Here is a 13,753-nt window from a genome sequence, read left to right as displayed (position 1 = left end):
CTCTCTGGTCTGTCTGCCTTGATGTTATCTCGCAGAGTTCTCAAGTTCCATGTGCCAAGGTTGAGCACCATCACTTTCTTCCGCGTTGGGTTTGAAGTCATGACTTGTGCTTGACTTGGATTAGAGTGAGGGAGAGTTGCGCAGGTCGTCAGCCTCACTCACTCGTCCCGGCCTATCTGGACCCAGTGGCAAGACATAGTCGAGACGGCTGGAGATAGGTCAGGATGCAGTGGATGGCCAGCAGTGTTCTGTGTATCTCACTGTGCCCTCTTAGCGCTCCACGACGCATTGCTGAGAATCGCTTTTCTGCCCGTTGAACCAGTGATGGTTTCTTCCGCGCAGTCCGCCGAATCCAGGCTTCACACGCTAGGTAGACAAGCCCTGAGTGTTGTGGGTCTACGGCAGTTCTTGCGGCGTGCTTGCAAGCCTCCCTGCCCATTGTTGGGCATCCTCATCCGCCTTTGCAGCCGTTGGGAGATGTCTCCTCTTCCGCCTGCTCCGCCGTTGGGATGATCACCTAGTGGTGTAGTAATGACACCACCCCCTCACTTGTTTTCGCCCGCTAGCTGCATCAAAGTAATTTCCATGAAAAAGACCAGATTGCTGTAAATATCCATCTGGTTCATTTTGTATCCTTTTTTAAAATCAGAACTTATCCTGACTTTCTTGTTAACCTTTTTGTTCTAAAGTAATGATTTTTAACCTATTGAGCCCTCACATATTTTCCAAAATAGCATTTGATAAAAGTTTTAGTAATTTTCTTTTACCAATGAAAAACCCTTACTTTTGCGATGACCCATTTAATGTTTGTTCTATGTTGATTAATTCACAGTTGTACTTTGAAATCCTTGTGCAAAAATAATAGGTTTGTGTATATACTAATAAATATTTTCTGCTGTGTGTAAGGAAGAACTGATTTATTTCTCGGCTTGCCAAATATCTTCAAGGTTGATTATTGGCTAGTGTCTGGATTAAATTGTGTATATTTTAGAACATAGAATAGTACAGCACAGTACAGGCCCTTCAGCCCACAATGTTGTGCCGACCCTCAAACCCTGCCTCCCATATAAGCCCCCAGCTTAGATTCCTCCATATACCTGTCTAGTAGTCTCTTAAACTTCACTAGTGTATCTGCCTCCACCACTGACTCAGGCAGTGCATTCCACGCACCAACCACTCTCTGAGTAAAAAAACCTTCCTCTAATATCCCCCTTGAACTTCACACCCCTTACCTTAAAGCCATGTCCTCTTGTATTGAGCAGTGGTGCCCTGGGGAAGAGGCACTGGCTATCCACTCTATCTATTCCTCTTATTATCTTGTACACCTCTATCATGTCTCCTCTCATCCTCCTTCTCTCCAAAGAGTAAAGCCCTAGCTCCCTTAATCCCTGATCATAATGCATACTTTCTAAACCAGGCAGCATCCTGGTAAATCTCCTCTGTACCCTTTCCAATGCTTCCACATCCTTCCTATAGTGAGGTGACCAGAACTGGACACAATACTCCAAGTGTGGCCTAACCAGAGTTTTATAGAGCTGCATCATTACATCGTGACTCTTAAACTCTATCCCTCGACTTATGAAAGCTAACACCCCATAAGCTTTCTTAACTACCCTATCCACCTGTGAGGCAACTTTCAGGGATCTGTGGACATGCACCCCGAGATCCCTCTGCTCCTCCACACTGCCAAGTATCCTGCCATTTACTTTGTACTCTGCCTTGGAGTTTGTCCTTCCAAAGTGTACCACCTCACACTTCTCCGGGTTGAACTCCATCTGCCACTTCTCAGCCCACTTCTGCATCCTATCAATGTCTCTCTGCAATCTTTGACAATCCTCTACACTATCTACAACACTACCAACCGTTGTGTCGTCTGCAAACTTGCCAACCCACCCTTCTACCCCCACATCCAGGTCGTTAATAAAAATCACGAAAAGTAGAAGTCCCAGAACAGATCCTTGTGGGACACCACTAGTCACAATCCTCCAATCTGAATGTACTCCCTCTACCACCACCTTCTGCCTTCTGCAGGCAAGCCAATTCTGAATCCACCTGGCTAAACTTCCCTGGATCCCATGCCTTCTAACTTTCTGAATAAGCCTACCGTGTGGAACCTTGTCAAATGCCTTTCTAAAATCCATATAGATCACATCCACTGCACTATCCTCATCTATATGCCTGGTCACCTCCTCAAAGAACTCTATCAGGCTTGTTAGACACGATCTGCCCTTCACAAAGCCATGCTGACTGTCCCTGATCAGACCATGATTCTCTAAATGCCTATAGATCCTATCTCTAAGAATCTTTTCCAACAGCTTTCCCACCACAGACGTAAGGCTCACTGGTCTATAATTACCGGGACTATCCCTACTACCTTTTTTGAACAAGGGAACAACATTCGCCTCCCTCCAATCCTCTGGTACCATTCCCGTGGACAATGAGGACATAAAGATCCTAGCCAGAGGCTCAGCAATCTCTTCTCTCGCCTCGTGGAGCAGCCTGGGGAATATTCCGTCAGGCCCCGGGGACTTATCTGTCCTAATGTATTTTAACAACTCCAACACCTCCTCTCCCTTAATATCAGCATGCTCCAGAACATCAACCTCACTCATATTGTCCTCACCATCATCAAGTTCCCTCTCATTGGTGCATACCGAAGAGAAGTATTCATTGAGGACCTCGCTCACTTCCACAGCCTCCAGGAACATCTTCCCACCCTTATCTCCAATTGGTCCTACCTTCACTCCTGTCATTCTTTTGTTCTTCACATAATTGAAGAATGCCTTGGGGTTTTCCTTTACCCTACTCGCCAAGACCTTCTCATGCCCCCTTCTTGCTCTTCTCAGCCCCTTCTTAAGCTCCTCTCTTGCTTCCCTATATTCCTCAATAGACCCAGCTGATCCTTGCTTCCTAAACCTCATGTATGCTGCCTTCTTCCTCCTGACTAGATTTTCCACCTCACCCTACCATTCTTTATCTTCCTCACCGGGACAAATTTATCCCTAACATCCTGCAAGAGATCTCTAAACATCGACCACATGTCCATAGTACATTTCCCTGCAAAAACATCATCCCAATTCACACCCGCAAGTTCTAGCCTTATAGCCTCATAATTTGCTTTTCCCCAATTAAAAATCTTCCTGTCCTCTTTGATTCTATCCTTTTCCATAATAATTATAAAGACCAGGGAGCGGTGGTCACTGTCCCCCAGATGCTCACCCATTGAGAGATCTGTGATCTGACCCGGTTCATTACCTAGTACTAGATCTAGTATAGCATTCCCCCTGGTCGGCCTGTCCACATACTGTGACAGGAATCCATCCTGGACACACTTAAGAAATTCTGCCCCATCTAAACCCTTGGAACTAATCAGGTGCCAATCAGTATTAGGGAAGTTAAAGTCACCCATGATAACAACCCTGTTATTTTTGCACCTTTCCAAAATCTGCTTCCCAATCTGCTCCTCTGTATCTCTGCTGCTACCAGGGGGTCTATAGAATACCCCCAGTAGAGTAACTGCTCCCTTCCTGTTCCTGACTTCCACCCATATTGACTCAAAAGAGGATCCTGCCACATTACCCACCCTTTCTGTAGCTGTAATAGTATCCCTGACCAGTAGTGCCACCCCTCCTCCCCTTTTTCCACCCTCTCTATCCCTTTTCAAGCACTGAAATCCAGGAATATTGAGAATCCATTCCTGCCCTGGTGCCAGCCAAGTCTCTGTAATGGCCACTACATCATAATTCCATGTATGTACCCAAGCTCTCAGTTCATCACCTTTGTTCCTGATGCTTCTTGCATTGAGGTACACACATTTCAGCCCTTCTACCTTACTGTCTCTACACCGTTTATTCTGCTTCTCTTTCCTCAAAGCCTCTCTGTATTTGGTGAAATGTCTGAACTGTTGGCTTGTAGATTCTTCCAGCAACTTGTGGTGCAAAGTCTCATTGCAATTAAATGATAAAGGCAGATATAAATAATGGCTGCTTTAATTCAGCAATGAATAGGTAATATGGATATCTTGCACTTTGAGCATTTCTTAATTGGTCTATAAAATATTTGATGAATATTACAATTGCTGTATTTTACAGAATATGGGACATTTTATGTACATATTTGTGAAATAATGCCTTTTGAGTGTGTGGTTATAATTCATTGCTGGTGTTTTGTAATTATATTTTTTTATATTACAGATCAGGATATGGTTACACATCCCAGCTGTTATGCAACATGTTATACCTTTTAGAACTTACGTTATTAGGTGAGTGATCAGATTACTTGCATTTGTGATGATTTTATATTTTTTATTAACCTTTTAGCATTACACTAAAATATTACAGGTATTTGTATCTCTTAAATTGGAAAACATCACCATGTTTTAACTTGTTTTAATGTTCAAATCTAGGTATTTGTGTAAACTTTCAGACCAGGAATTGCGGCAGAGTGCTGCACGCAACATGGCAGATTTGATGTGGAGTACAGTCAAGGAACCTTTGGATACTGCACTGTGTTTTGATAAAGAGAGTTTGGATCTTGCTTTTAAATACTTCATGTCACCAACTTTAACAATGCGGTTGGCTGGTCTCAGTCAGATTACAGTAAGTTACTCGAGTAAAAATTTTATTTATACAATGTTTTATTCATTTAGACCTTTAGACAGTTTCACAAAATGAGGTATTCTGCTTTATTGTGAAGTAGATGGGATTGTTTCACATACAGGCTGTGGGTCTACTTGGTCTATGCAGGATATGATGCATCATCATATTTCCTCTTCTGCCAACTCTTCTATATCATTAATATAAGAAAGAGAAGCAGGAATAGGCCCATCAATGTTTCAAGCTGTTGCACCATTAAGAGGCATTGTGGCTATGTTTTACCATGCTTACCACATAGATTCATAGTCAAAACAGTATGGATATCGGCCCTTTGGCCCAATGAGTCCACACTAACCACAGTGCCCATCCAGCTAGTCCCAATTTCCTGCATTTGGCCCATATCTCTCTAATCCCTGCCCCTCCATGCACCTATTCCAGTGCCTCAAGTAACATACATCAAAGTTGCTGGTGAACGCAGCAGGCCAAGCAGCATCTATAGGAAGAGGTGCAGTCGACGTTTCAGGCCGAGACCCTTCGTCAGGACTAACTGAAGGAAGAGTGAGTAAGGGATCTCTCAAATCCCTTACTCACTCTTCCTTCAGTTAGTCCTGACGAAGGGTCTCGGCCTGAAACGTCGACTGTACCTCTTCCTAGAGATGTTGCCTGGCCTGCTGCGTTCACCAGCAATTTTGACCAATGTGCTAAATACCTTTTTGAACATTCTTTCTGCATGTGCACTACTTTCAACAAACTCTCTTCCATTGCATTCCTAATGCCATACCGTTCATAGTATAAGTACTATGCTGGTTTGACTTTCCAAAATGCATCACTTCACACTTAACTGTATTGAAATTCATTTGCCACACCTTGGCCCACTTCCCTAAATGATCAGGATCTCTCTGTAATCTATTTTAACCTTCGTCACTATCAACAAAACCTCCTGATTTCATGTCAGCCAAAAACTTTCTGATCAATCCTTGTACATTCACATCCAAATCTTTATATAAATAACAAATAAGAAGGATTCCAACACGGACCCTGTGGCTCACCGCTAATCACTGACCTCCATTATGAGAAATGACCTTCAAACGCTACCTGTTGCTTCCACCTTTCGAGCCAATCTTGAATCAGCCAAACTAGTTCTTCCTGGATTCCATGGAGCTGACCATCCCCACCAACCTACCATGAGGGATCATAGCAAAGGCCTTGCTGAAGTCCAAAGAAACAAGATCCGCTGCCCTACCCCGTCTACCTTCTGGTTACCTTATCAAAGAACTCTGAAAGTTCATCAAGAGTAACTTCACATGCAAAGCATTTTTTAATCAGACAATATCTAATCAAGTGTTGAATGGTCCCTCAGAATTCCTTCCAGTATCTTCTCCACTGCTGATGTCAGGCTGACTGGCTATCCTTTTTTGTCTTTGCTATCGTTTTCAGAGAACAGAACAACATTAATCAACTTCCAGTCTTCTGGAGCCTAACCAGTGGCTAATGATGGAACAAATATCTCCACAAGGGAAAGGGCCTCTGCAGTTTCTTGTTTTGCTTCCCACTAAGTGTGTGGAGGCACTTGGTCAGGCCCAGGGGATATATCCATCTTAATGTGTTGCAAGGCTGAAAATATCGCCTCCTTAGTTATGTGAATGTCCTCCAAAACATATCCACTCATTTCGCATTATCTCTTGAACAACCATGATTTATTCCTTAGTAAATACTGAGAAGAAATACAGTGTTTATCAAAAATCCACCTATTTCATGCAACTCAAAACAAAGGTGACCCTGCTGATCTCTAAAGGTGCCTAATCTTTCCCTTGCCACTGTTTTGCTCTTAGTGTAGTTATAGAGAACTTCTTGGTCCTTCCCTTAACTTTATTTTCCAGATCCATCTCATCCCTTTCTTTGCCCTCCTGATTTCCCTTTTAAAAGTATTCTTAATCTTTTTGCAGTTATGATAGGATTTGCATGATCTTGACCTCCAAAATCCAGTGTAGGACTCCTTTTTTTAAAATCTCTCAACAACCAAGGTAGCTTGGATTTGACAGGTTTGTCCTTCACCCTAACAGGATCATGATATTCCTGGCCACTTGATAACATATTCTTAAATACCTCTCACATGCCATTTCTTCCTTTGCCTTTAGAAAGGCTCAGCTAGTTGACCTCTGCTAGATCCTGCTAAATTCCCCATAATTAGGTTTGCTCCAGTTTAGACCATAAGACGTAGGAGCAGTATTCGGCCATTTGGCCCATTGAGTCTGCTCCGTCATTCCACCATGGCTGATTTATTATCCCTCTCAGCCCTATTCTCCTGCCTTCTCCCCATAACCTTTGACGCCTTGATTAATAGAGAACCTATCAACATCTGCCTTAATTATACTCAGTGACTTGGTCTCCACAGCTGTCCAGGACAATGAATTTCACAGAATCAGCACCCTCTGGCTAAAGAAATTCCTCTTCATCTCTGTTCTAAATGAACATTCCTCTATTCTGAGGCTGTGCCCTCTAATCCTAGATTCCCCCTCTCGGAAATATTCTCGCCACATCCACTCCATCTAGGCCTTTCAATATTCTGTAGGTTTCAGTGAAATCTCCCCTCATTCTTCTAAACTCCAGCAATCCAGGGAACTCTAGCTCTTCATATGTTAACCCTTTTGTTCCAGGAAGCATTCTCATGAACCTCTTCTGGACTCTCTCCAATGCCTGCCCACCTTTCTTACTAAGGGCTCATAACTGTTCCTAATACTCCAAGTGCATACTGACTTATAAATCTTCAGCATCACATCCTTGCTCTTATATTCTAATCCTCTTGGAGTTAATGTGAACGTTGCATTTGCCTTCATTACTACCTAATCAACCTACAAGTTACCCTTTAGGGAATGCTACACAAGAACTTCCAAGTCTCTTTGCACTTCTGATTTTTGGATTTTCTCCCCATTTAGAAAATAGTCTGTGACTTTATTCCTACAACCAATGACCATACACTTACTTACATCATCTTCCATCTACCACTTGTTTGCCCATTCTTCCAACCTGTCAAAGTCCTTCTGCAGGCTCTCTGCTCCTCAACACTAACTGCCCTTCCACCTATCATTCTGTTGTCTGTAAACTTGGCCACAAAGTCATTGGATTTCATCATCCAGATTGTTGACATATAATGTGAAAGGAAGCAGCCCCAATACCAAACTCAGTAGAACCCCAGTAGTCACCTACAACCAACAGGAGTAGGCCCCCTTTATTCCCACTCTTTGCCTCCTGCCAGTCAGCCAATCTTCTATCCATGCTAGAAGAAGAAAGCCCTTAACTCCCAAGTGGAGTCATCGGGATGCTGTCATGATGGTTTTTTTTTCTGAGCAGGCTTTCTTATTTTTACGAGGCCGAGTTGCTAGCTTGATGCTCAACCCAGCATAGATGTAAAGCGTACAAGGGAGCCAGCTGGATTCGAACTCGGGAGTCTTCGCTCTGAAGTCCAGTGCTGATGCCACTACGCCACCAGCCGGCAATCCATGCTAGTTTCTTTCCTGTAATACCATAGGCTCTTATCTTGTTTAGCAGCCTCATGAACAGCACTTGTCAAAGGGCTTCTAAACATAAACAAATAAACAAATCTAAGTAAACAACATCCACTGACTCCTTTGTCTATCCTGCCTTTACTTCCTCAAGGAATTCCAAAAGATCTGTCAGGCAGGAATTCTCCTTAAGGAAACCATGCTGACATTGGCCTACTTGATCGTGTGTCTCCAAGTTCTCTGAAACTTCACCTTAGTAATGAACTCCAACATCTTCCCAACCACGAAAGTCAGGTTAACTGGCCTAGAATTTCCTTTCTTCTACCTCTCCGCCTCGTTAAAGAGTAGTGATATTTGCAATATTCCAGTCCTTTGGAACCATTTCAGAATCTGGTGATTTTTGAAAGATCATTATTAATGCCTCCAAAATATCTTCAGCTACTTCTTTCAAAACCCTGGGGTATAGTCTGTCTGGCCCAGGTGATTTTTCTATCTTTAGACCTCTCAGCTTCCCAAGCCACTATTTCATCTGCCAATTCTTTGACTCCGTTACTGCTTCTCCAGTGTTATTTCCGTGAGCCAATATCGCCTCTCTTATTCTATATATCTGAAAAAGCTTTTCATATCCTCTTTTATATTATTGACTAGCTTGCATTCATATTTCATGTTTTCTCTCCTTAGGCTTTTAAAAGTGCCTTTTTATTGGTTTTTAAAAGTTTTCCAATCCTCTTAACTTCCTGCTAATTTTTGCGATATAACATGCCCTTTTTTTTTTGCTTTTTTGCTGTCTTTCATTTCCCTTGTTGGCTGTGGTTGCTTCATCCTCCCTTCAGAAACCTGCTTCATCTTTGGGATGTATCTACCCTGTGCCTTCCGAATTGCTCCCAGAAACTCCACCCATTGTTGTTCTGCTGTCATCCCTGTTAGCGTCCCCTTTCAATCAACTTTGGCCAGCTCCTCCCTCATGCCTGTCTTTATTCCACTGTGATACTGATTTTATCAAACTGCTATGTGAATTCTATCATGTTATCAGCACTGCCTCCTAAGGGTTTCTTTAAATCAAGCTCCCGAATTAAATCCGTTTCATTATAAAACGCCTATTCCTAAGTTCCCTTTCTCATAGTAGGCTCAACCACAGTCTGCTCTTAAAAGCCATCTTGTAAGTATTGTACAAATTCCCTCTCCTTGGGATCCAGCAACAACCTGATTTTCTGAATCTACTTGTGTAGAGAAATCCTGCATGACTACAATGACATTGCCGTTATTACATGGCTTTTCTCCCACTATAATTTATATCCCACAATTTGCCTTCTGTTCGTAGGCCTGTATATAACTGCCATAGGGTCATTTTACTCTTACAGTTTATTAACTCTACCCACTAGGATCCTACATCTTCCAATCATATGTCACTTCTTTCTAAGGATTTGATATAATTTTTTACCAACGGAACCACCCCTCCTCCTTTTCCTACCTGCCTGCCCTTTCAATACAATGTGTATCCTTGGCTGTTAATCTCCCAATTATGATCTTCTTTCATCCGCGACTCAGTGATACCCACAACTTCATTCCTGCCCATCTCTAACCTGTGCTGCAAGTTCATCTACCTTATTCCGTATACTGAGTGCATTCAAATATCACACCGTCAGTCCTGTATTCATCATCATTTTTGATTTTGCCCTCATGTTATGCTTCAATTCATTTCACTGTCTGCAGTTTTACCGTATGATCTGCCTGTCCTTACTCAGTCTCAGTACACATTGCATCGACTTGTATACCAACTGCCCCATCCGCAGCGTGATCGCTCTGATTCCCTCTCCTCCCTCGTCGAATTAGTTTAAACCCTTCCCAACAGCTCTAGCAAACATGCCTGCAACGATATTGGTCCCCCTTAGATTCAGGTGTAACCTATCCTTTTTGTACAGGTCATATCAATGATCCAGAAATCTGTAACCCTGCCCCATGCACCACTTTCTTAGCTACTCATTCATCTGCACTATCATCCTGTTCCTGCCCTGACTAGCACATGGTAATGGGAGTAATCCAGAGATGACTTGGAGGTCCTTCTCTTCGGCCTCTTCCCTCACTCCTTATAATCACTGCACAGGACCTCTTTCCCCCTTTCTATTTATGTCATTGGTGCCAATATGCACCGTGACCTCTGGCTGCTCACCCTCCCTCTTGAGAATCTTCTGCAGTTGCCCTGAGGCATCCTGAACCCGAGCACCTGGGAGGCTAGACGCCATCTTGGCATCTTTCGCAACCACTGAATAGCCTGTCCATTGCCCCTAACCGTTGGATTTCCTATTACTTTCGCTCCACCTGATTGAGTCTTCCCTGCTGAGCCTTAGAGTTGGCCATAGTTCCACTGGCCTGGCTGCTGCTGCTGTGTGCTGGTAGATCACCCCCCCCCCCCCAAACAAATGTATACAAAGGGGTTTACTTTTTGCTGAGGGGTATGGCTCTAGGGGAACTGCTTACTTCCGTTGCATCACCTGGTGGTCACCCATCTCCCATCTGAAGCCTATACTCTAGGTGTGATCACCTCAGTATAAGTCTCATTTATGAGGTTTTCAGCCTGTTGGATGCTCCTGAGTACATCCAGCTCTACCTCCAGTTCCTTGACCTTGTCAATCAGGAGCTGCAGTTAGATGCACTTCCTGCAGGTGTAGTCATTAGGGAGACTGTCATGTACCCTGAAATCCCACATTTTAAAGAGGGAGCATTCCACTGCCTTAACTACCATCCTGTCTACATTTGAATATACCTCTAAATTCTCAAGCTTAAGTTCTAGCCTGTGCCTGTTCTCACCTAAGCCTGTTGAACCAAAGCCTGACCACTCTTTAACAGTAGCCCTCTCCAAGAATGGCTACTTTGTTTACACCTCGCTTCTTTTTGTTTAGCTCCCACTGAGTGCCTAAGAGATAGTTATGATTGCAGCCCACCAAAAAGTTCTGAAAGACCCGAGCTCTTGTTTAAATCTTGCGTTGTCTCACCAGTGAACAACGTCTCGCGATGATTGCAACTTGCTGAAATCACCTTAACCCTAACCATAGTTTAATACCATAACCAGTGGACCTATCCTATCCTTTTCCATCACTATCTGAAAACTAATAGAATTATGGTTAATGGAGGCACAGTACTTCCTGCCTTTAGTTACCTGCCTACCTTGTGTTCTACGAGGAGGTCCTGGAATACTCCTCTATCCTGAGAAGGGCCCCCTACTTATTTATCCATTAAACTCTCCCGGACACATTTCAGCAATTCTACCCATCCAGGCTCTTAACACTCTACGTGGCTCAATCAGTACCGGGGAATTCAAAATCTTCCACTAATACATCCCTATAATTCTTACAACTACGAGCAATTGTACTACACACTGGCACCTCAAGTTCCTGTTGGCTGTTTGGGAGGGGGGGGCGGGGTCTATAATAGAGCCCCACCGCACCCTCCTTCTCTTGTTTTTACATTCTACCCTGAACAATCACTAAAGAATGTCATACTGCATATATCTTCCCTTATCAAAAAGGATACACCCCCTCATTTACCTGTACCTCTGTGTCACACCTGTAGCATATTTATCCTAGAATATTGAGCTGCCAATCCTTCCAGTTTCTACCCTGGAAAAGCCATTTGTACTTCCCTACATTGACCCCATACTAATTAATTCTTTTAATATCTGAAGAAGTAGTTGATTTCTTTCTTGAATATATCTTTGTGACTGAGCCTTCAAAATATATTTGGTAAAGATTTAGCTAAAGATGTACCATCTGGTCTCTGTCCTGAATGGCCAGCTCCTTATAGTGCAGCTGAACCTGGGTTTGGACACCACAACAAAAGGAATTATGGATTCCAGATCTTTGCTGACAAATTTCTGTAATACCTTGAGCTTTCCTCCTCTTGCCCTTCTCAACTCTCAATAGAATATGGGCCCAGGCTGCTTAACGTCTCCTCTACAGGACATCTGACTTCTCAGGAATCAACTTGGTATTCCTTCGTAATGGTCTTTGTAAGCATTATCCTTCCTTCAGCAGAGCGATTAAGCATGTACTCAGTATCCAAGTGATGTCTCAACAAGACTCCATGTAACTGCTCCAAAACATCTTTAACCTTGTACTTTAATCCTTTTGCAATAAAGGACAGAATAAAGTTTCCCTTCTGGGTTACTAGCTGTACCTGCATGTTAACTTAGGTGATTGTATGCAAGGATCTGTGGGTTCTATCAGTTGTCAACGATTTTCAATCTCTTATTGTTTTTTAAAAGAAATCTGCATTGCTATTTTAAAAAAAAATCTTATTCTATGTCCTTGCATTTTTCCACAAGATTTTCTACCTATATTGTCTTCATTCATTTACTTATCTTGTCCATATCTCCATGAAAGTTTAACATCCTCTTCATATCCAACAGTGATACCCAGCTTGGTTATCAGCAGCAAAGCTTAATATATTAATCTTGGTCAGGAGATCCAAATCAGTGATATAAATTATAACCGGCAGGGCTCTCAGCACTAATTCCTCTGGCCTTCCATACTTTCACATTCAGCAGAATCTACCACTTTCTCACCCCCCGCCCCCCCATGCTCTTATTTGAGTTAAATAAAGCTCCATTTCTGATTTTAGATTTTGTGCAAGTACCATTTGGTAAACATCTTCTGTTTGCATACTTCATCCTAACTGTTTAGAATCAATGGTCCTTTCAAGCTTCCTCCCAAGTTTATTGAATTGTTTTTTAAATGTAGTGTCCACAACAGTGAATATTACATCATTGTAGTCATATCAAGATTGTATTCAGATTTAACATAGCTTCTCTCCTTTTCCAATTCTTTTCAGATGATCTCATGTTTCTTTGTGGCTTTATTTCTTTTGGTGATTTGGCATAATTTGCTCCTCATCTCTTTTTTTATGATTTTCCAAGCAGTGTATTGTCCCTTGCCCCTATATTTCATGCACTTGTTCTCTTACGGATGAATGAGAAGATCGTCATGGATGTTAATGATTGAGTATTATTTAACTCGTTACTTCATACTTTGAAAGTTAATGTTTAAATGCCAGGTTAAAAAGTTGTAATTTAGTGGAATTGTGAACTTCAGAAGAATAAGTTGTTCTTGAATGTAGAAAAATCTACCACATTTCTTGGCAAAATCCAGGTATGTAGATATTTAATGTAATTAAACAGCTTTTTAAAGTCAGAATGTAAACAAGATTTTTCTATTCCACTTTGACATTCATTAGGAATTTTATTGTGGAACATGTACTTACAGCTTAATTTAAAACTAATTTACAAGTTAAGCTGATATACAGTGGATTCCAGTTAATTGGGACACATTAGGACAAGTATGTTATGACTCAGTTAAGCAGCTGCCCCAATTAGCCTAAGTTTCATGGAAATAATTAAAAATGTATAAAAAAAGACAAACTACCATTTAACTAAGTAACAAATTGTGTATTTAAATGAAATACAGCAGGGGTCCCCAACCTTTTTTGCACTGCGGACCGGTTTATTATTGACAATATTCTTGCGGACCAGCCGACCAGGGGGAGGGGGGGGTAGGGTTGCCAACGGACAAGAGTAGCAGTCAAATACGTTGTGTTTACCCCGAAAAGACTACAGTGACCATGAAGCCTTGCACAGGCACCAGTGCGCATGCGTGACTTGCG

At 42.3% G+C, this 13,753-nt stretch overlaps 1 protein-coding gene across 10 annotated transcripts in view; it reads left to right on the top strand.

Annotated features, from left to right (window-relative positions):
- The window catches only part of usp34 (ubiquitin specific peptidase 34), a 292,582-nt gene that overhangs the window by 63,051 nt on the left and 215,778 nt on the right, over positions 1 to 13,753 (top strand). For all 10 annotated transcript variants that reach the window (XM_063055969.1, XM_063055963.1, XM_063055961.1 and 7 more), the window contains exons 6-7: positions 4,194 to 4,261; positions 4,406 to 4,598. In XM_063055969.1, the coding sequence (XP_062912039.1) occupies positions 4,194 to 4,261; positions 4,406 to 4,598 (261 nt within the window). The remainder of the gene's footprint in view (positions 1 to 4,193; positions 4,262 to 4,405; positions 4,599 to 13,753) is intronic.

This window comes from Mobula hypostoma, chromosome 8, assembly GCF_963921235.1.
Source record: "Mobula hypostoma chromosome 8, sMobHyp1.1, whole genome shotgun sequence".
Classification (NCBI taxonomy): Eukaryota; Metazoa; Chordata; class Chondrichthyes; order Myliobatiformes; family Myliobatidae; genus Mobula; species Mobula hypostoma.
The sequence above is the reverse complement of the archived record's forward strand: the minus strand, read 5'-3'. Positions and strand labels throughout refer to the sequence as shown.